Source organism: Meleagris gallopavo, chromosome 1, assembly GCF_905368555.1.
Source record: "Meleagris gallopavo chromosome 1, MGAL_WU_HG_1.1, whole genome shotgun sequence".
Taxonomy (NCBI): domain Eukaryota; kingdom Metazoa; phylum Chordata; class Aves; order Galliformes; family Phasianidae; genus Meleagris; species Meleagris gallopavo.
Genome location: NC_139404.1, coordinates 130,314,838 through 130,338,439, shown reverse-complemented (window position 1 = coordinate 130,338,439; position 23,602 = coordinate 130,314,838). Strand labels below are relative to the sequence as shown.

The window sequence follows — 23,602 nt, the reverse complement described above, 5'->3', positions numbered from 1 at the left end:
TTTGCTGAGTCAAAGCTTGGATCTGAGCGTGCCAGAATCGAGGTTCACTGTGAAGCCATAACCTGCCTCTGGCGTGTGGAGGCAGCTTCACTGGGGTTACGAGAAGCTGAGTGTAATGGAGGAAATGAATACAGCTATTGCAATGATCTCAACTGTAAGAAGATACCAGTGAAAACGGTGGCTTTACAGTGAAAGCCAGAATGGAAGTTAATCAGGAAATGAAGACGTTGAGTGCTGCATAAATCAATGCTTATTTCATATAGCTGTAAAAGTGAGGTTGTAAATGGTTCACATTCAACTGTCAATTTCAAGGCTTTCAGAACCAACTAAGAGAGCAAACTGGGCTTACATGTCATTGGAGAAATAAAAACTGTGCAAGTCCCATTTTCCTAAAGGCACTGTAAAATTTAAAGATTAGTTCCAGGTTAGTGAGCTGTTTTGCTCTGCTGTATGATTTTCAAGTCATTTGGTAAAAAGACCACACCCATCTTATTTTATCCTGCAGATAGCATTGGAAACAAAAGATGTTGAAAAAGGAGAAGGAGCTTTTCTTTTTCTATTTTGTTGCATCTAGATGGCATTTTGGGTATCTTAAGGTTTTACTGCCTGTTTTCTCTCGCTCCCCTTTTCTTCCCGATGTCACTGTTTCTTGCCTCCAGCAAAGGCCAGTGAGAGCTTGCACCAGGAACAAACCAGAGGAACAGACAGCAAAGGGCTGTCAGACTCATGGAAGAGACTGAAATCAGTGGCAGGTGCAGGAGAACAAGGAAAGGAGATTGTTAACAATAGTCTTATTTGCACTAATTTTTTGCCAGACCACTCTGTCAGTCCCAGCATCACCTCTTGCTGTGATGCCAGCTGGAAGGAAATGGAGAGAAATGCTGCTTCTTCCCAGCTCCTTTAAAGTGTGCAGCAGGAGGAGGAACTTAAGGAGGTGTCCTCTAAATGACTAGAGCAGCGCAGCTGGCAGATGCAGCTGGTATTGCTGTGCATCGTAAGGAGATGCCAGTCATTTCATCACTTGTACAATAACAGCTCGTCCTTTCACTGGACGTTGTCCTTAGCCAGTAAAATAACTTTGATGAGTAATTATAAGTCAGTAAAGATTGAGGTTTAACAATCTCGAGCGGATGCAATTGCATCGTCATAAATGCATTCAGAATGTACTTACATACACAAAGGGAAATGAGCCATAGTGGTACTTCGTACCTAACTACTCTGTACTGATAGCTGCACAGCAGACCATTGTTCCTTTTTTTAGCTTGCACGCCCCAACCAACAGGCATCTGGCTTGTGCACTGTACCGTACTGTGCATATTATAATGGGTTATCTGTTGTGTGACTGGGTGTGTTTGCATCAGCTTTAGCCGAGGTGGAACAGTAGCTGTGGGCAGGCAGAGACATGGACCACAGTGCAGGCTCGCCTTGCCCTCTGGGGACTGAGGGACCTGATGAATCTATATTGTTCTTTTTCTGCATTTCTTTTGTTACACTGGGGTGGGCCCAGCCCCAGCCTAAATAATCTCACTATATAATGTGAAAGCTATTTAGCTCTAATGAAAAGGAGAAAAGAAATAAAGCTCCTTTGTTCCCCATCTCTCCTCTCCTTTCCCCAGGAGATCCTCTCGTGGTTTCCATGGATATGCAGACTGGTGGTGTGGTCTTGTCCTTTATTGAGTGCACCTATTAACATCTGTACCAGTGCAGCTCTCAAAACAGGGCTGGCTTGTGCTATCTCTGGTGCTGTTTTATGTTTTTCTGTGACACATTATTTTTGGCTGCTTGTTCCACCTTTTTGAAGCAGCATAATTTATCAGTGAATTTTCAGGCTTTCATTCATGATGATGACAACCAGAAATCTGCTTAGCATGAGCCGCTAACATAAAGTACATAAAGCAGCTTGGGAATTTCAAGAAATGTGTTTCTCAGCACCACTCCCTTGAACACGAGGTACGTGAAGCATCAGGTTATATTAAGACCTGGAGCAGGTGGTGCAGTGCAATACAGTTCAGTAGTAAAGGAATTTGCACTGGAAAATAATTTGTGCATCTTATTCTTCAGTTATGATCCAGTCTAATTGTGCTTGATTTGACGCTTGTTGAGTAATAAGGGAATCTTCCTTTTGGCTTCAAGGAGCATTGGACACCAAGCAGATGAGGTGGGTTTGTTGTTTCATAACTAGGTTGCAAGCCATCATAAACTAAAACATACCACCTCTGTAGTGTCAGCTCTCACTGAATGCAATGAGATCTAGCCTCTGCAGCCTTCATGCGATGCAAAGCTGAGAGCCAGCAGGCTGTTTGAATGTCATCTGTGTCATCAAAAAACTCAGGAGAAACAGCAAAGGACAAGTATGTATGCAGATTAAATCATACAGTGAAACACTGAACTATAGGAGCTCTTAAGCATTCATTCACTTAGACTGTTGGGATAAACAATTGGTCTTTTGTGGCATTCAAGAGTGAAATGAATATTTTTGTCATGAAATGAGTGTCTTGACTGTCCTAAAATACCTTTAAGAGGGAGCAACAGTAATAACAAGAAGATTAGAAAATGTTTTTTTGTTTTTTTTTTTCATGCATTGCTTTGGCTCTGATTTGTCCAGAGCCATTCAAGGTCTTCTCAAGTATGAACAGCACCAACCTTTTTACTGCTCTTATTATTTAATTGTATTCTTGTAGCATTCAAAGGACTTAGCCAACGTAAGAAGCTGTTGTGCTTGGAAACGTGCAAGCAGTCCAGAGAGTATTCTCTGGAAAATTCTGAGTTTAAGTTAACGAGGTTGGGTAAAATGTGCACATTCAGGCAGCTCAGTACCATCTTGTGTTAAGCACGAGAAGGGATGATGGCCACTTGGCATCTTTTCTTTCCTCCTCCCTTGGCTGGGTGCTGTGTAAGGTGGGTGCATGGGACACATATCCACATAAATTATTTCCCCTTGTTCTCTCTACCTCCTCACTAAAAGCAAGAGACAGTTCCCAGAGTTTCTGAAAAAATGATGCAGAGGATCTAATTGATATTTTTTTTTGGTCCAGCATTTATTTCTCTTAGAAGTGCACGTGCAATTCTTTGCCATTAGCTGCTGCACAACATGAGAGTTTTTCTTTGTACGAGGCCACGGGAACTGCAAATCCTCCTTTCAAGCCACAGCCACTCTGCAGCCCCTTTCCATCCTTGAGAACACCCGCTTCAGGTCAGCTCACTACTTGTCTTTCTTAGCTTTGTGCTTTGCTCCCTCTTAGAACTTTGTAATAGCCCTCAAAGGCAAAAAAGAGAAAATTACTATTGGTCAAGTGCAGCCTTGTCCAGACCTGCCTGTCTGCCTGCAATACTATTTTGGATGCCAAGTCAACAGCAAGAGTGAATCAATGCTCTGAGATTGAAAAGCAAGTGTATTGTTTCACTGTTTGGACCAGCAGATGGCAAATGTAGAGGGAAAAATCCATCTTAGAGCCAGTCTAGGGAACAGACATTAAATAAAGCCATCTGGCAAATGTATGAGGGGAAAGAAGAAGATGAGACCAAGGTCTGCTTTAAATACCTGCTTACAATGAGACAAAGTTGCTGGGAATTCATGTAATAGGGAGCAGACTTTGGCCTCGTAGGAAGTTTCGTGAAACATTGAGAGCTTTGGCAGTGCTGAGAACTTAGACATAAGACACCAAAATGCCAAGCAGAGAGCCTAAGAAGCAGCAGCATTTCTGTCTTTGTGAAACTGCCATGGTACTCCATGTAGAAGGGTAAATAGAGCTCTGTTCACTCCACTGCAGGGCTGAGAAGACCACATGTAAGAATCTGTGTCATAGAAAAGGACTAAGAACAGACGCAGAGAGTAAGCAAGGATATATTCCAAATTCTGAAAGGCATCAATACATGTGCCTTTGTGCTGCTGCCATCACAGATTGTTACTTTGCCGCATTACTTTTATTCCCAGAGAAGGAAGATGTGTGTGGTTTTGCACTTAGGCTATTAAATAAAGTTTCTGAAGAGAAACACAATTCATTGGAAAAGGAAATGATATTTTACAGAAATGCCCAGCCTTTCATTTGGAAACTTGCTTTCAGGGAATGTGATTTCAGAGCCCAGAAATCTAGCAGATGTTATTGCTATTTCTGCTTTACAGGTCAGTGCTTTGGATTTTTTATAATCTGAGAAGTGCAATGCACACAGCTGCCAGCCTGCCTTTACAGTACAAAAATTCAGTGCTGAATCTTATTCTTAACTTGTAAGTCTGCTTTATTTTTTTTTCCTGATAAAATGGGAGGAGTGTGGTTCATCATTTGCCCAGGGAGGTGGTCGAGTTGCCGTCCCTGGCAGTGTTCAAGAGGCTGGAGAACTACGCAATATGGTTTAGTAGTTTTTGGTAGCAATGGTAATGAGAGGATGGTTGGTCTAGATGATCTTGTAGGTCCTTTCCAACCTTGTGATTCTATGATTCTATGATCTTGAAAATCCAGATTCTCCAGTAACTGGCAGTTTGGTTGGCAGACCAATTCTTACCATTATTCCTAATAAAGAGCAGCTGGAGCATCATTTTACAATGTTTTCATCTTTGTGTCCAGCCCTGTGGCATTAAACAGAAAGAATGATACCACCACTTGGACATAATCTGTAGTAATATGAAAAAAATCATGTAGTAATATGAAAAAAATATATATATGATAAAAATGTCAATTTTTATTGCTTTTGTTGATAATGAGGCTCACGTGTATGATGACATCACACCTATATTTTGAGTGTTATCAATTTCAGACATTTACTTTGAAAATGGTTGCAACTCACTGAAAAAAAGTTCCTTCCAACTTGTCAGTGTTGCTGCTGATCAGTTATTGCATCTGAGAAAGTCTGGTTGTCTTTATTTTCCCTAAGTACCTCATAGCCAGACTAACAAAAGACAGTATTTCTGTTCCTCTGCTCTGATGAATAATTCATCACCCTGTACTTTTTGTGCCAAGTAAATTTGAACTATTTCTCTTGTAAACGTTATTTACAAGGCAGCCCTGGACGTGCGGAAATTTGTTTGCTGCTCTCAGGCACATCATCCTCTCGTCACTGAGAAGGAAAGTAAGTTTATTCCTATTAAATATTGGTTGAGGATTTGCCCTGTGACTCTGTGAATGGTGCGGGGATCCTGACAGGATGTCAGGGCTGGGGGGAGCAGCACTGGCATGAAGCTGTAGCATCGCTCAGCTGCACTTCATCTGCCTGAGCTGAGCTGTTTGGTCCTGCACTACAGCGTACGCGTGCTCCCGGATTTCCTGCAGATTACCATAAAGCTAGATGTTGGCAGAGAGATCTGGAAAGTGTAGTTAGGCTTTCCCTGGTTAAACAGGGGCTGTGTTGAATTGTCTTCTCCGCATTGCCTTAAGTACGCAAAGCCAAGTAAAAGCAAATTTTGAAAAGTATTTTGGTAAGAGGTGTGTTTGACGAGTTCAGTACTTTAGCATCCTTCTGTATTCATCAAGGAGATCAAACCCTTCATTGAACTCTTTCCCCTGGAGAAGACAAGTGCCTTGCTAAAATTGGCCTGCAGGCAAAGTGCAGCAGGTAGGAGGAACTGCTGCCTTCCTGCATTTGGTCACATCTTCAGTTGGAATAAAACAAATTCTGTGGCTGACGCAAGACTGGCTGCTTTTAACAATACAGGAGGGCTTTTCTGCACCCTACCCAGAGCCATTTTGCTGCTTGCCCATTTCTGCTGCTCAGTCTGGAGAGAAGGCAATTGGCCATTTTGGGCTCACACTTCAGCCAGCATTTCCAGCAGTGCTGTTCTTGTCTGCAGCCTTTTGCTAGCTCTCAGACAGAAGTGCTCTACTATTTGGCAGTTTTCACTGTTGTATTGCCTATTATCATTCTGCTTCACATACCATTCTTTTTCCAACTAGTAGAAATGTAAAATTTCCCTCAAGTCTTAACAGAACTTTAGTTGTGTTTGAAAACAGCTGAAAAATGAACGGCCTTACAATGATCGATTGCTAGTAGGGGCAATGACAAAGCCCTTACCTGAAATGCTGTCTTCATCGCCAGGTCTCTCCCTTGGTGGTACCCACATGGCTGTCCTGATAGGCAAAAAAATCCAGGAGTATTTTTTCCTTAATTCTCTATGCCTTCCTTTCTCTCTCTCTGTCTTTCTGCTTCTCTCTTTCTTTCTCTTTCTCTTTTCCTTTCTCACTTGGCACCATTTTACTCCTGGACCTTTTACTGCAGTCTACCTGCAGTTGTAAGATCTATTTCACATCTGAAAATCTTGCCCCCAGAAAGGCTTTCCTTTACCTGATTTCTTTCAAGTTCAGCAGTTCTCTATTTCTTTTGAAATCTTCCGTACTTGTATCTTGAAATTTCTCTTTGCTTCTATTGACAGCCTCATTATCAAAAGCTTATATTTGCTGTACCCTTCATTTTGCCAAGCTTCCTCTATTTCCTCTGATTTCTGCTGTTTAGCGTCACCGTATTGTGTTACTGAATTTAAAGGCAATTTGGAAGAATTTGTAGGAAAAAAATGCAGTGAAATCCTCTCCATTTGGTTTGTAAAAGAAGAACCTAATAAAAGAAATGAACCTAGTGCTATCTAATACACAGATGTCCCTGTGGGTAGGTTTTCTGCATCGTTCTGCCTTCTGATGATGGTATCTTTAGGATGGCCTTTCATAATTGTTTCGAACACTTGTACTAGTTAAAATGCAGTTGCACTGCACAGACCCATAATTTTTGGCTTACCCTCAGTACTCTGTTACATGTTCAGCTTTTCTTCAGCAGCAGGCAAGCTTACATTTAATATCTTGAATTTTCAGTTTATTCCTTCCAAATGCTGGTTGCTTATCTGCAATGATTTTTTTATTGTGGCTCTTTAAAATCTGGATTAATTCAGCTTTGCTGATGCCTGGGTCGTGACATTCATAACTGTGGTGTTTGGAAATTGCTGTGCTTTTGTGACAAGACTAAACACTGAGCTCTTCCTACTTCTGCAAAAAGATGAGTGAAGGGAAGTGAACAAAAACTGTAATTTTTCTATCAAAGTGATGGGCTTTGGCTCTTGTTCAGAAAGGTGTTTGAAGCACCATAATACTCATCTGCTTTTGGGCTGCTGTAATTACTGCAGGAATGGGCTGATTCTCTGGGTAAACACACAGAGGGAGGGACTTTTATGAGGGAGGGAGAGATTTCAAGCTAAAAGGCCATCACCTGAGCTGTGTTGAGCACAGCTTGGTTGGGCCACTGAACCAGGCTGTATGTAGCAGTGTCAGGTGGGTCTTTTTTGGGGTACACTACACACACAAAATGACAACATTAGGTGTGCCATTGAGATGGTCTGGCATTTCTGCAAAGACACTTGTGTGCATTACCCTTCTATTAAAACTTTGTCTTGTTTCAAACAGATATGAATGTTTGAGTAAGTTGTGGGAAAACTCCTTTTAAGGTCACTGCTGAACTTCTGTAGATGTAACAGGCCAGTCTTCCTCTGCCTGAGACCCATCTTTAAAAGAGCTTTTCCCCATGGGGTGACTGGCTGGTTTGCAGGTGTACCTGCTACAAACCTTAGGGATCTGGGAGTTGTGGCTGACAACAAGGTGAACCAGCAGCGTGCTCTGGCAGCCCAAAGGCCAGCTGTAACCTGGGCTGCACTAGGCCTAGACTGGGCAAGTGGAAGGCTTGTCCTGCTCTGCTCTGTGCTGTGCGGCCTCATTTCCAGTGCTGGGTGTGGGTTTGGGCACTGCAACATAAGTACACGAAACTATCAGAGAGTGTGCAAAGAAGGGCTACGAAGATGGTGAAGGGTCTGTAGGGCAAGAGTGAAGAGCGGCTGAGGCCCCTCGTTGTGTTCAGCGCAGAGCTGAGGGGAGACCTGATGGCGGCTGCAGCTCCTCACAGGGAGCGGAGGGGCAGCGCTGAGCTCTGCTCTGTGTGACAGCGACAGGGCCCGAGGGAACGGCATGGAGCTGTCAGGGGAGGGGCAACTGGGGGTGAGGGAAAGGGGCTGCACCAAAGGGTGGTGGGCATGGAACAGGATGCCCAGGGCTGTGGGCACGGCCCCAAGTGCTGGAGTTCAAGGAGCACTTAAATAGTGCTCTCAGACAGAGGGTCTGGATTTTGGGTGGTGCTGTGTTGTGGAACCTGGAGCTGGACTCAATGATTCTTGTGGGTCCTTTCCCACTTGGGCTTTTGCATGATTCTGTGATTCTTGCATGCAGTGCACATACCTTACTAAGCGGGTGTTGGCATCGCTCCAGCAAAGAGGAAACCACTACTGTAGGGCAATATGCTCAAGTGCAAAGGGGAAGTATTTGGCTGGAATTGGAGAAACTACTTTCACAGTGATACCCCTTGTCTTCCTCATTTCCCCTGGTTGCCTCCAGCCATCAGTGGAAATATGGCATGCTTAGCATTACTTTTCATCCTTGCTGCCCAGAGTACGGATTCGGCAAAAAGCAAACAGGCATTTATTTCTGATAATCTGCTCTGCACAAGGCATCTCATACTGTATCTGAGGACTCATTAATTCTTTCCCCATAAAGGGTAACTGGGGTCAGCTATTTCCAATTCAAGGGACCTGAAGGTCCTTTAGCTCTTCAGGTCTATTTCAGCTCTTTTTATCTTTTAGAAAATGCATTCTGAAGAGGCTGCAAGCTAAGTAGAGTAATTAATGCACTGGCATGGCAGTAACTTAAAATATTTAAAGGGTCAGAAAAGTCAGATTTCTTGTGTCATCTTTACCACTTCTGACATACTTCTCTTCTGTGATCTCAGCTATGGGTTTATCTGTACTGTATACTTTATAGCACAGGTGTTTGGGATAACCTTATTTTCTTGGTTTTCTACATCCAATATTCTGTTGTTGCATTTGTTAATGCTGAGGCCATGTCCATAGTGGGTGTTTTTTCCCACTTTCTCTAATGACAAGAGTTGAGATACAAAGATCTTATTTCTGTATTAAAAACTTTTAAGCTTAACTGGCACAGAAGATAGAAAATGCATCCTCAGTTTTTGCTTGTGCACTCCTCATTTTCACAAGTGCCTTTTTGTGGTAGAAGCAGCTCAGCTGTCTTCCCATTGCCCTGTGTGGTGCTGCCCAGCAGACTGCAAACCTAGGAGCAACCTGTCAGTACGTCCCTGCCTTTCCAGGAAAGGACCCAGCAAAGCTCCCGGAGCAACATCAGCCTGCGCTAGGAATTCAGGTCAGGATCTCCCCGCTTGTTCCCTAGCAACTGGGGGATACTGGTGCTTTCTCCTGCCACTGACTCATTCGGCACCAGATGCAGGGATCGCATGGTGAGGGGACCGGGGCGGTGTTGATCACTCATGCTTTGAGCAGAGCCCAGTGGCAGATAACTGATGAGATGTAGCTTGCACTTCCTAAATTGAACAGGATCGAGGCTTTACAGGATCCTCCGTGCAAACTTTAGAGTACCTCTGTTGTGTTTGCTACCACTTGGCAAGGTGACAGACCACTCTTGAAGCAACGGTAGTCTTTTGTGTTACACTGACTTTGACAAAACAGGAACGGATGCAGGTAAGCAGCTAAAGTTCATGTTTGAGTTGCCTTAAAGGTTGGTTTTGTACAGGTGCAGTGTGTTTCTTGGTTACACAGACGCACAACATTCAGTCGTGCAAGTGTTGACCTGTCTTTGTACTTATTAAAGTTTCAGCAGATGGTACATAAAAAAATTAAGTGGAAAGATGAACTGCCTTCCCTAGTTCCTTGTGGCATCTGCTTGTAAAGTGCTGCAAACAGCCTTTAAATTTCTCTGGGCATTTCTAAAATGAGCTAGTAAAAATGTGTAAGTGGTCAAGAGTTTTGAGCTGCCACGCTTTTGTTGGAACTGGCTCCTCGTAGCACTCTTAGGTATAGAAAGCAGCAATTTCTTCTGACTGTACTGTTTGCAGAAGCTGGCAATTGTTGCCTGTGGCTGTTAGCACAGTGGGATTTGTTCCTCATTTTTTACTTTCTTTCATAGATTACAAGTAGAAACCCTTTGACAAGTGCAAAAATAGAAGTGATGTGCCATTCTAAAAAAATTTTGGACCAAAAGAAATTCTCTTCTGTGTGCTGTTGGCTCCCTTCTTTACTCATAAACACTGGCGATTGTGCAGTTTACACCGGGGAATATTTATATTGAGTGCTGGCAAAGGGATGGCATGAGAGTTTTCTGAAGGATCATTTCTCACAAGAAACACAGTTTTCATTAAAAAAAAAATGTAGAAATAAATGTCTCCAGGTGCACACAAGCTATTCAACTTGCCTTTTTCAGCAGTCTGTAAACAGTACGCTCGAGCCCTTCAGCAGTGGGATTTGGCACAGCCCCAGTTAATGTGAGCAGAGGCCTGCCAGGTGGCATCAGCCTCAGATCTGGCTGCACATGTCTTGGGCGGACAAACTGTAAGCAGGTTTGTGGATTTTTTTAGTGGCCATTTTGAAAAGGGATCTGAAAAAAACTGAAGCTGTGTTTTTTAATTATCTCTAATATGAAGTTATTTAGTTTGAGTGCTGGCTGTAGGGCACTCAGGACCTGATTTCCTCACAGGGACAGAGTAAGCACAGTTTCAATTGATATTTTCCATGCTTAGTATTCAGAAAAACAATTGCCAGTCTCACATTGCGTACTGATACAGCGGCTGCTTTTTGATGTGTGAATGTCTGATTTGGTATCTCAAGCTTTTTGTCCATGTCAAATGTTTGGGAAAGCTTATACATGCATTCCTAGGATTAGCACTGCATGTGCATTCAAGAAGAGAGAAGAAACCCATACCAGTGCAGGATCTTTCTGCAGTTCGGGATGTTCTTGATTACAAAAGAATCTCCTAAGTGTGTAACTTCACACTACTGTGTGTTCAGGTGATATAGGATAGAGAGGGGAAATATCTGTTTGAGCTTCACATTTCAATTAATTGTGCCTTTCTCAATATCAACAACTTTCAGGAGACAACAGCAGAAGCCTCGTCAATCACTTTGATCTGGCTGTGCAGTAAAGCAACACCCTCAGAGGACGGTGTGGGACCAGAGAGGTTAAGTTATCCAGCACTCCCTGCTTTCTTTTGTTCACAGAGCTTTGCAGCATCCTCTTAGTAACAGTATTCTGTCAGAGCTGGGAGCAGAGCTGTTAGACACCTAATTCCCTGTCTCACAACTACTTTTAAAATGTCTGGAGGAAAAAAAAAGTTAAAAGGAAGGAGGCCCCTACGCAAACAGGGTCAGAATTTCCTTGAGCTTGAGCTAGTGCGGTTGCCAGCTGGATATAAAAGGCTAAATATTTTCCTGCTACACCTACACTGGAGGCCCTCTGCAGATACACAGATGGCCAGGACTTGAGAGTGCATCCAAGGGAGCAAGTGTCAGCACTTCAGGGCTTAACATGAATCTGGATTGGGTCCTGTAGTTTGGTAGCAGCAGCTAGCCACACAAATCTGGGTGCCTGGACATACGGAAGAGCCAGGTCTGGGAACATTACTGGAACACTGACCTTACACTAGACAGTATTTCTTGATAGTAAACATAGGAGACATGTTGGGCTCTGCAGTAGAGTACAGGCCAGAGGTGGAAAGTCAGTGTTTTCCTCACTGGTATTTGTCCACCACCTTGTGCAAGTCTTGCTGGCAAATGGAGAACTGAAAGGGAAGACGAACATCTTCTCTAAATATCCTTGGCAAGAGATAAAAGCTGCCTCAAACTGAAGATAGTTCTGGCACAACAGTAAATAGCTACAGACTGGCCATTTAATCTGGAAGTTTCTAATCATCAGCTACAAATTTCCAGAATACCATTTCAGTCAAAGGAATGGGGAAAACTGAATTGCTTTCGAAGGAAGCTGTAATCAGCCTGTGAAAGGATTACATGAAGTGTTTGCCAGCAACAACAGGGGACTGAATGCTCAGGAGGTCCTCACAGTCTCTGAGACTGTGTGCCCAAATTTTATCCTGACACACCTGTGTCAGAGCTCAGAGATTTCAGTGTACCTGAACATGCTGTTGCTCAGGAGACTATACTATGTGAGAACTGAAAGAGGCAAGAAAATGCATAGAGCCCCTGGAGTAGAAGGGAGCTCACAGGCAGAATGCATCTGGTAGTTATAGGTCTTGCAGAAGCAGCAGTAAAGACCCTTTGTGGATAAAACAATTTAGGACTAACATATGTAAGTCACTGGATAGGAGAAAGGCTGCTTTGTTTGTTGAATGCTTATTTCCCCATCATGGCTGTGCCAACCTTTTCCTCTCTGACTTTGGAGCCTGTCCAAGGGATCAGCGCTGGGACCCTTCAGAGAACCTCTGAAGGGAGGTTGTGTGCCTCTCTGCTCCCATTCCTGTGTCAGCAAGAGCATACTGTGAAGTTAGGTTTTCTGACATCTGGATGCTAATGCTTTTTATTTTGTGAATGCTGCAGTATGTTCTGTTGTGCACATTTAAATCAGGCAGAGCTCAAGTATTGGACAGTCACATGTAAAAGTGTGGTGGATGAGAGCTCTTTATGTGATGCTGGGTTTCTGCAGCTCACTTAGGTCATATCTGCTGAATCACAAGCAGGAAGCAGGAAATGTTTGAATTAATGACAAATATTTCCCAGCTTCAGTTAGTTAAGTGCCTGCACATGTTAAATTGACCATAATAATCTTGTCATAGTTGTAAATTAATAACTTGCATCTCATTGTGCTTTGAATATCGAAGTAAAACATTTATGAGGCATTCAGGGAAAGGAGCTTGGTGACAAATGGGACAAGTTCCCATATTTTTGTTTTGTTTTGCTCATTGTAAACAGCATTTTCAGGTTCTTGTGTGGGTTTTGGTTCTCCATTGACACATTAATAGGGCAGTGGGGATGGGAATGCAGAGCACCTACCTAGGTAACCCTAGGTTCCCATTGCCCTCAGCAGAGAGCGTTTCTTCCCAGTGAGGAGATACAGATCTGTTAATTTCTGAAGTGTCTTTTCTTCATTGCCTAGAGGGAGAGGCAGCCAAGAGCAAATGTGCATATGGGAGTTTTGTGGCAAAGGGATCTTTTAACTCAACAAAAGTGAGAAGACTGAGGGCAAATTGGTGATGTAGAAAAAGAGAGATGTTTCTCCCAGTGCATTCCCCAACAGTGGTCCTTGAGGCCCCCTCCAAGGGTGCTTGGGATAGTAATGCTCTCTTGCTGCAGTGCTCATCCACCTGTGCTCTTTCCACAAGGCCTTCATTTGTCACTCCCCTCCCTCCTTCCTGCTCTGTTGCACACGAAGTGCCCCTGGCCTTCTGCTGCCAGCCCAGCTGTAAAGGACCACTGGCTTCAGGAGTAGTGAGGAAAGAGGGAGAGAAAGGGAGCAAGATAGCCAGTGCAGTCACATAAGCTTTGTTTTCTTAGGAAATTAAACCTAAGGAGTAGAAGCATTGCATACTGATGTTTATCACCTGTCCTCCAGTACTGAGTTAAGATGAAAGCGCTGTCAGGGCTGCATCCATCTGTCTTGCAGATGAGAGAGGACACACAATCAGCATGACACTGTGACTGGTAGCATATTTTTCTGCTGCTCTGGATAGATAAGAAGCAGGAGCCCTCCTAGTGAATGTGTCCCTGGCTTGTTATAAATGCTGTTGGGGAAGGTTTGTGCTCTTCAGTGCTGTCCTTTCTCATATTTTCTCCAATCTCCTCTACTCATCTCATTCTGCATTTAAAATTTCTGCATGTATTCTTAGGAGCGTCCTGTGCATATACTCCCTGTCACTTGTCCTGAACAAGTTGACACGTGCAAGTGCTTCTATTTCTCAGTGCAAGGATCAGTGCAGGTGGTGTAGAACGCCAGAGACTCAGCTCTGGATTTCCAACACGGTAGCAGTAAACCTGTTAAGCTCCATCAGGGTATTGACTTCCAAAAGCCTGCAAGTCTGAAGTGGCAGAGGGAGGTGAAACATGCAGAGTGGCTGGCAAGATCTCTTGCTTTCATGGACGTTATTGCTGCAGGGAAGGAGTAAAAGGGAAAATGAGAATATGAGCAAGTCATGCTAATTTCCATTTGCTCATATCCTTGTTTTGAAGCATAGAGCATAGACCCACAAGGACATATAGACAGGAGAACTGCAGGAAAATAGCTCCTCTGTTTCAAATACAAAACAAACGTGACCTGAATGTATAATAGGAATGAAAAGTTTGCAAGTACATGTAATGAGAGAATAAATGGTAAAAATTAGAACTCTTCTATTTGTGAAATTCTGATTGTGGCTTTTCTTTTAAATTGTGAAGGAGAGTTCTGTGGAAAGATGAAAGGACTCAGTATTGGTGTTCACTATGATGGGGTCAGAAAGCAGCTCTCCAGCCTGCTCACCTGAAAACTACTTTGGTTAGGAAGACTTCCTGACTTAAATAGACTCGTACCTGAACTCCCAGGGTTGTCACATATCGCTGTGACTGTGCATTAAAATCTCTTGCTCCTTTTTTCCTAAAAGTGGTTTGAAGGTTGCTCAGGATGGAGGAGAGAGGAGTTGACTATGGTTCTTCTCTTTCTCATCTGGGCTCAGGAAAATGATTATCAACTGGAAAGCCAGGCAGGACTAAATTAGAAGGAGACAAAGAGACTCAATTAGGTCATCCCCAGTTAAAGCCTGTCGCGTGTACCTCTTCAGAAAGAGCCTCATGCAGCCTGTTAGCTTTGCATTTGGCCTGTGGGGTTTGGCAAAACAGGAATGTGGAATGTGTTTACAAGGTAGCAGTTATTGCTGAAATATGTCAGCACTGTTGCCTGGGGAAGTTTCAGAGGATCGAGGTCACGCAGACAGTGGCCATCCCCCTTGGACAGCTGGTGTGAACTCTGGGGAGGAAACTGGCCTCAGAACCTGCAACCAGGGATCTGTGGAATGGCAAAGGGGAGGAGGATGCTCCCCTTCCCCACCGCCTCGCAGCGCCCTCCCATCGGACCTGGCTCCATCCCCGCTGCTCCTTTGTGCTAGGATGACCCAGGACAGGGGCTGTTCGTTGGCTTGGAGGCATGGCTGCTTTCTACCGCTGCATCCGAGGTGACTCCAGGTTAGAGCATGACTGAAGCTGCTCAGCAGAGCGGTGCGGATGGCCACCGAGTGTCACTGGGGAGTGCTGAGCCTGAGGGTCCCCTGGCACCTCTCATGAGCGGCTTCTGGAAAGCAGTCAGCTTATATTCTGGCTAATCTCAGCTGGTTGGCTGGGGTGTCTCTGCCTGGAAGGGCTAATGCTTCCCTTAGGGTATTCTCTTTACATCCCCTAGCTTCTTTTTTTCTCTTCTCTAAATATTAAAGCTACTCTGTGCATGGTGCATAGATGATTACAGTAGATATTTAATTTTTCCAGCACGCGAATTCTGGAGGAACCTAGTAAGGAACATCTTGTTCTCTTTGTCCCATGCATTTTTCCTTTCTATTTGTGTTTGTCCAAACCAGACTGTTTTTCATTATATTCGTGGCAAAACATTTTCAAGTAGGCTTCGGATATAGCTATATTCTGTATTCAGGTAAACACATCATTTGAAAAGGCTTATCCTTAACTCTTAAGGAAACTTAATAGGAGGGTTGGAATAAAACCGTTGACTGCGTCACACTTCACGTAGCCGGGAGTAGACAGTCAACGCATTATGGGTGAGTGCAGAATGGATGAAAATTGGGCCACATTCAGATCTGATGTGAGCAGTCGCAATTGATTTCTTTGTCCGGGTGACTTGGCCCACTGAGTTTTGTTCTGAATAGCCGACAAAGCTGAATAAGGATCTCATTCTGGGTTGCACTAAGGACGTTCAGTATCTGAAGCTCCCATTAACGTTCGCTCTGTACAAGAGCATGCTTACATGAGCCTAATTGATGGGGCTGCGGATGTAAAAGTGCAGGTTCCTCGGGGCTTGCTGTGCTTCCAGGTGAGTCTTATTCCTTTTTTGCCACATAATATACGTTTGCGTGTGTATAGTGGATTTATTGCATTTATGCTTCTAAAGAGCACAGGGGGGATCACTGAAAGCCATGTTCTGTTTCAAAGAATCTAAACCCATGGAGACCGTATAACAACGTTGATTTTGATACTCAATCTGAATACCGAGCGACTTTGTGTAATTATTTTTGTGAAATAGCTTCAGGAATGTTCCCAGTGCTGAATTGAAGAATAATTGCAATTGCGACATGCAGAGTCAAATGTAATTTTGTTCTAACTAAAGCAAGTCTTTTTACTTTCTTTTCTATTGCTTTTCAAGGAGAGTCACAGTGAATATTTAATACTTTACCTGGTGTTAACTTTTAGTGACATTAACTTGTTATTGTGCAAAAAAGATGAAGTCCATCAGAACAATATTAGCCAAAGTGCTCTGTGTGCACACTTGGTACTACTGAAGTTCAAGATGCAGATTGTGCTTCTATCAGTAAAATAGCTGATACAAGCCCCAGACTCCGGTTGTGTGTTGAGCTGTTTGTTCTCTTAAATGTAGCAGCGGATTTTTGCAGGGAGCTGACTGGGAGAGGTCTCATGTCTTTGTAAAAAGAGAAAAAAGAAAACTGTGCTTCCATTAGAGAGATTTAGGTTAGATATTAGGAGGAAGTTTTTTACACAGAGGGTGGTGATGCACTGGAACAGGTTGGCAAGGAGGCTGTGGATGCCCCATCCCTGGAGGCATTCAAGGCCAGGCTGGAATGTGGCTCTGGGCAGCCTGGTCTGCTGGTTGGCGACCCTGCACATAGCAGGGGGTTGAAACCAGATGATCATTGTGGTCCTTTTCAACCCAGGCCATTCTGTGATTCTATGATTCTGTGATTCCATTATACTGTACTCTGAGAAAGAAGACAGAGTCTCAGTGTGCTCTTATTGCTCTAACTGCTCTGTTAATAATACTTTCCATATTGGTAGAATAGCTTTCCTGGGCCCTCTGTTAAATCACAAAAAATTCAAAAACTTCCATTGAAAGGCGGAAGGAAGGCAGTTTTACATAGGCCAAATGCATTTCACGTGGTTTTGTTTTATTGTTTTGCCAACATAATTTTTTTTTCCTGTTTCTAATTATTTTATGTGGATGTTCAGTTTGCTTTTGCATTCCGTATTTTAACATCTGTTTAAAGAAAGCATGCAGGCTAAGGCTTTTGCTGTGAACAAAATATGACCTTTGACAAGATGTTTACCCCTGAGTTATTGAACTCCCTTAGGGAAGAAGAACTGACTTTTGCCTTTCTCTGGGATAGAGTAATTGCTGCACCAGGAAATCAGACCAAGCAGTGGTGCTTTCTTCTCATAGGTTGGTGGATTTTGTTACAGCACACTTTTTTAAAAGAGCAAAAAGCTTGTTCTTCAGGAGCTGCTTGGATGGAAAGCTTGTTTTACATGATATTTGTCCTGTAGCCTCTTGCCTTCAAGTAGAAAATGGGGGGAAAGGCAGGTCTATTAATTCTTGAAAAACAAACAGGTAGAAATAGCAGGACTTTTCTCCCCATCCTTTGGAAATGCACTGTTTGTAATAGAGAAAGGAATGCGCTGCTGGCAGAGGGCGTGGAAGGCTTGGTGAGTACCTTGTATGAGAGTCTGCAGGGTCCATGGAAAATAATAGTGACAAATGCACCAGAGATGAGTTAGGCTTGGATATGTGAGGGAAACTGCCTACTGCCCTACAGTAGTGAAAGAAGCAAGAACGGCATGGAGCTGTCAGGGGAGGGGCAGCTGGGGGTTAGGGAAAGGGGCTGCACCAGAGGGCGGTGGGCATGGAGCAGGATGCCCAGGGCTGTGGGCAGAACCCCGAGTGCTGGAGTTCAAGGAGCATTTGGACAACTCTCTCTGGAAACTCAGGGTCTGGATTTTGGGTGGTGCTGTGTGGAACCTGGAGCTGGACTCAGTGATCCTCGTGGGTCCCTTCCAACTCAGGATGTCCTGTGATTCTGTGAAAAGCGAGCATTGGCACAAGGAGCAGCACTGGAAGATTTTGTGTTGGTGCCACTACTTGAAATATAGTCTCTTCTGAGAAAAGGTAAATCACTCACAGCTCTGTTTGTTTTGACAGTGGCTAGGAGGAGGATGAGGAGATCCCTAGAAGACTGAGTTTTTAAGGAGAAAGACATTATCAAGCTAGGGCTCCCCCTGGACACTGGTGGAAGCAAAGTTCATCAGGGCCAGCCTTGCTCTGGGCATTGGGAATGGCACACAGGCTCTCAGCGCATCACTATGATGGGTGCTACACATTTTCTAATAACATGAGAGCATGCTATGAGAGTAGCAGTAGCTGGAGGAAATGTCAGTCACATGCACAGAAAGTGAGACTTTTATTAGCCAGTAGTGCAGATTAAAAAAGGATGGAAAGGTGTCATTGTGAGATTGATAAAGATGAGTAACAAACCGTCAGTGTCATTTTTGGGGACAGCAAGCCATATGTGAAAATACCTTAATTTTGAAGATGCTGTCCCCATGGAGACTCACTAAACTATTTAAAAAAAAAAAGAAAGCAGAGAACACGTGAAGTCACAGACTTTACGGTGTGATTATTTTTCATTTATTGATGAAAGACCTTTGAGTAAAATGGAAGGAGATAATCATCTGCTCAACTCTGAAAATATAAACCAAGATTATACATAAAAAGTGACAGCTTGTTTTTCTTCTTGTTTGGAATTTAGTTTGTCTTTGATATTTATGTGGGTACAGCAGAGGAAAACAGCGTAATTTTCTTAAAAAATTATTCTCTGGATGAATTATTTTCAGTGCATCACCCATTCAAAAAAATGGGGATGCAGGAGGAATATGAACAGGTGCTGATGTAGTAGAAAGGGAAAGTGGCCTTTCAGTCACAGTGAGAGTGCTTGGGAGACTTGACAAAACTCTTGGGATGGCCACTGCATGCAAGTGTGTTCTCAAGTGTATTTGATCATTTGATTTAAAAATTGGAGGCTGAATAAAAAGTGAAATTTATACCCCTTTGACACTGGAAGGTTTGGAGAAGTAAGATGCATGGCTTTGGAAGTGGTGTTGCTGTTGTCGTGTCTCATGTCTCTTTCTGTGCATTTTTTTTGGATTTTTTTATAGAAACTATGGATTTTTGGATTTCCAGGGACCTGCATCTTGCTTATCAGGATGCTCCCACTATCTGTGCTCGTGTGCATAGTGCTGGATCACGTGCAGTGCTGATCTGTGCTTCTTACACCTGTTGGAGAGGGACCTGGGGAAGAGAAAAGAGGTTTCTCCTAATAACATCGAGGTGATTGATGACTTCTGCAAATGATTTTGTAATTAGGCATGTGGTGAGAGATTTATCGCAGGGTAGGTGAAAGCCTTACAACTTGGGAGCACTGAAGGTCGTTTTGAGAGCTTGAAGCAAGGGTCATGTTGGGATTTCTATTAGCAGGAAAAGATCTGAGCAGACAGGCACTTTGAACATTATTGTGGGCACCTCACTGTCACAAGCTCATTGCCCACTCATCCTTCTCCTGCACCTCATTGTACAGTATTTTCAAAACACAGCCATTCTGTTTGGCTACTGGCTCAGCTAGGGCAGTCTTTCTGAATGTTTGAGTTTTCTTTATATCCCCTGACTTCTTGCATTTTCTTTCTTAAATCCACAAGGCTGCGTAAAGCCAGTAAGGATTTTAGTGCTTATCATGATATTGGAGAGAGAAAAAGGCAGGTTTCCTCCTCATGTGAAATGATAGTCCCTAGTTCAGATTTTTAAAGAGCTTGGTCTACTAGAAAGCAAATGTTTTTGCAATCACAAGAATAAAAGGTTCAAATTGCTGCCATTCATTTTAGCTGTACTTTTTTTTTTTTTTTTCCTTCCCCTTTTTTTTCTTTTTTTCTGATACCCACTTGGAATGCAGTGACATTTGGGAGGGGTAGGGTTGCCATGCCATGTTCCTTCTATATTCTTTGCATTCATGTATTCTTAGCTGTGTTTCCTGTGTCTTAGCTCATAATAAAAGAGCACAGGAAGGAAGAAGGAAATGGAAAAACAGTATCTGCTGGGAAAAGTCTAATGTAGAAAAAATACTATTATAAGCTTGGGTAATATTTAGCAGTTTATCATCAGACATACTGGCCTCATAAAATCTCATAATAAATTGATAAAGCAGGGTTCTGTTTCCTGAGGGGAAAAAAAAAGTAAGAGCTGCTGTTAGTGCAGTAAATCTTGCCCTTGCTAAGACAGAAGAAGTAAAGCAACACGCTCCTGAAGGATGTGGATCCCACTGAGTTTTTAGACCAGAATGTGACTTAGCTTAGTCCTTGAAGCTCAGCAAGGCCTGGAGAAGCTGAAGAAAGGAGGCTGAGAGTTCTCAGTACCCTCAGAACAAAGTACTGTTCCCTGGAACAGCCTCAGGATTTGAATGCAAGTGCACTCTGCTGCATGTGGGTGCTTCTGTCAGCAATTTGTTGAACAGCTATTAAACTTACATGTCATAGATTTTAAGGAAAGCTTTGAAGAAGATAACATTTAACTCTCGATTAAGCAAATCCCTGTTTACGTCAGGGAAGTTACAAGAACATATAATCATACTCATGTTGAACTCTGGCGTCTTGTTTTTCTTTCTCCTTCTAAGCATCATGTTTTAACCAAATCTTTCATGTGATGAATGAGAGTTTGTTTTGGACACTGAGGAAAAAGCTTGAAAGGCTGAAAATCTACCTAAAGATGTTAAAATAACTTCTGCTAAAGGTGGAAAAAAAAAACAACAAAGGAGGCGTGTGTAGAAGAGCTTTCTGAGTTCATATACTTGGGAAAGAAAGGAAGGCTTGGAAGGAAAAGCAACTTTCCCCATGCCAATAAAAATGTCATCATCAATTTTGACTGACTGCCTGGCACTAAGCTGGGTGACATGCGGAGCTGGGAGTAAACTGTAATTCAGCAAACACTTAAGCATATGACTAAGTCTCAGCACAAGCATTTACTTGAAATCAAGGTTGGCTAAAATGATCTGTCAGCTTTCAAGTGGCGGCTTGGCCATCAAGGTCCCACCCCGCCCACATCCTAGGATAAATGGTCAGGCAGACAGGCTTGGTGATTGCATGTACCCACCTTTGGCCAGACCACTGTGTCCTTTGCCAAGCGTTTTGCCAGTTTTTTTCAGTTCCAGTCCCTCTGCGATTTGCTTCACTCTCCTCCACAGGTTAGCAAAGAGGATACCCTTTCATCTCCTGGTGCAAACAAATCTCTCCTTGGTTACAGCGGCCATAAAACTCCTCCTCAGTCTGACATTCAGTCGTCAGTGTGGGGCCGCACCTCGCCATCTGGGTCTCAGACAGCGTGTTTTCACAACATAGCAACAGCCATGAGAGCTCCCAGCCTCCTGCTCTGTGAACATCACGCCCCTTTGATGAACCAACGTAGGCCTGGTAGAGCTGGATCTAAGTGCCAGCTCTGGATTCAGACTGTGAACTTTCCTTTGAAACTACAAACCTGAGCCACAGCCACCAACAGAGCAGCCAGGTCGTCTCCCAGGTAACCCCTGGAAGCAGATCAGGGATGACTCTTGCAGCAGTGGGCATGGAACCTGGCCAGGCCTCACTCCTCACACACTGTTGTTCCAGCACTCCCTTGCAAGAGGTGTCTCCAGCACCATGCTACAGCAGTAAAGCTGGGCTGCCTTCTTCAGGCCCAAGACACTTTTTAGAAAAGTACACCGATTACTAAAATAACCTTAAAATTGCGAAAGTATTACAGACTTGAAGAATGGCCACGGGAGGTCAGGAGTAGAGAGAGGATCTTGCATCTAGACACAAGGCTGGCAAAAAGAAAGCTCATCGGGATTCAGTGTCATGCTGCTTCTCCTAAGGAAGGAGAGATGTTTGTTGCACCCCCATCATATATGACTGTCCTCAAGTGTTTGGTGGATGCAGTGGAAATGCTCTTTGCAATCTTGAATGCCAGAAGTCAATTCGCACAGATCTTTACTGACATAGTGGTGAAGTTCACTTTTAAAAATCATTTTTATTCTGTAGAAAATTGCTCAGAGAAGCTGTGGATGTCCCATCCTTGGAGGCATTTAAAGCCAGGGTGGATGGGGCTTTTAGCAACATGGTCTATGGAGAGATTAGACCCTCCACAGCAGAAGGTTGGAACTGGATGGTCTTTAAGGTCCTTTCCTAAAACATTCTATGAAATTGGTTGCAAAGGTTTCAGATGGGATAGCAATATATTAATTGCTTTAATTATGTCAGAAGAAACATGCCTCTGCTCAAAGTAGCATTTCCATTACAGGGGTATTTATTTCCTGGTGGCTTTGTTGCTCTGAACTGATGGAGTATAATGTGTAAACAGATAAAAATAGTAGACCCTCAGGTAGCTGTGGGTGGATGCAGTGGATACAGCTGGGGGTGTGAGTTATGGCATCCAGTTTATATATTAAAATATAAAAATATGATGCAATATGATATGATGATATGATATGTGAAAGGGCTTTATTGATGATGAAGGTGCTTCTCCAGCTGCTGGAGAAGTGGAGAAGCACTGGGGCTGGTGGGCAGCAGCAGTGTCTTTGCTGGTGCCATCTCATGACTGTCCATCACTGGATCGAGCACTCACCAGTGTTTCAGGCAATGTGTCGTGGTTTAGGCTCCAGTAATAAATATTTCATTTCCATTTAACTCTCTAAATTTATGAGCCTCATTACTTAAGTCTGCTCTTATTTCAGAGGTTCAGAGTAGCTGTGGTATACTCACGCCCCGGTCTAGGTTCTGGCATAAGCATCTGTCACCAGTGCAACCCAAAGAGTTCCTCTGTGGTATTTAGGTCACCTTCCAGTGAATGACATCCATGACTTTATACTGACTCAACCATGAAATCATGGTTTTCCAGATAGAGAAAAGAGAGCACAAACTGACTACTCTTCTGGAAATGATTTTGAAATTACAGATATTCTGCCATCATTAGGAACCTTAATGAAGAACATGAAGAACATTTTTGCTTCCAAAAAGCAATGAAGAAAGAAAAATTATTATTTTATTTTTACTTTTGTCTGCATGAGTAAAAGAGTAAAAAGAATGATTAATTTTTCACAAATTACTTAAAAAAGAATTAAAACTAGAATCTGTAGAATACGCCAAGTTAAATAAAAACTGAATATACTTTTAGTTCTTTACAAAGGTTACTTGGATGTGTTACCCAAATGCTGTGATTAGCACAGAGACATTATGTCTGTTCTGCTGAATAGGAGCAGAGAGGAAGACTCTGAGGAGCAAACCTCTGATGCACACATTCAGAAGCATTCAAGAATTTCATTACACTCAGTTCTCAGTAAGGAGAAGTGGGCTGATTAACTGGGCTGTAGTGTGTCATCACCTTATTAATTGGAAGTAAAAAGCTTCATCCTATGGAATATTTTTCTGTTGTGTATGTATTTATAAATAGATATGTGTATATGGACATATATTGCTTATGTATTTATTTACAATATCATCTTAAATTTTTACATCTTTATATTTTTGTATCTTGCCTGTATGTGTCTATTGAAGTATTGCTAGTTTGTTGATATAACTGACATTTTTTCTCTCTCCTTTAGTGACTGTCACATGAGTTCCTCAAGGACAATGGACCCCAAGGTGCGAGAGACTGAAGGATATGGAGAAGACAACTCAGGTAGAACTGCTCCCTTCCTCAAAGAACAAAAAGGGCTGTAACTTAAGCTTAGCTCTGTCACAGAAGTGAGTGTATTCATTTAGAGAATGCATTCTGCC

General features: G+C 43.0%; 1 protein-coding gene and 1 long non-coding RNA gene across 4 annotated transcripts in view; one reads left to right on the top strand and one right to left on the bottom strand.

The window, feature by feature from the left end:
- Positions 1-23,602, top strand: part of CRACDL (CRACD like) — a 62,173-nt gene that overhangs the window by 12,159 nt on the left and 26,412 nt on the right. For 2 of the 3 annotated variants that reach the window (XM_010727693.4, XM_010727687.4), the window contains exons 1-2: positions 19,013-19,136; positions 23,428-23,504. In XM_010727693.4, the coding sequence (XP_010725995.1) occupies positions 23,438-23,504 (67 nt within the window). In that variant the 5' untranslated portion in view covers positions 19,013-19,136; positions 23,428-23,437. Of the gene's footprint in view, positions 1-19,012; positions 19,137-23,427; positions 23,505-23,602 lie in introns of those variants that run through there. The other variant, XM_085213753.1, reaches the window with a different exon arrangement.
- LOC146545613 (uncharacterized) lies at positions 12,421-21,332 on the bottom strand. The gene is made up of 3 exons (XR_014880575.1): positions 20,946-21,332; positions 14,336-19,097; positions 12,421-13,918 (listed from the first exon to the last, which is right to left on the bottom strand). It is a non-coding gene; the product is annotated as an uncharacterized LOC146545613 (long non-coding RNA).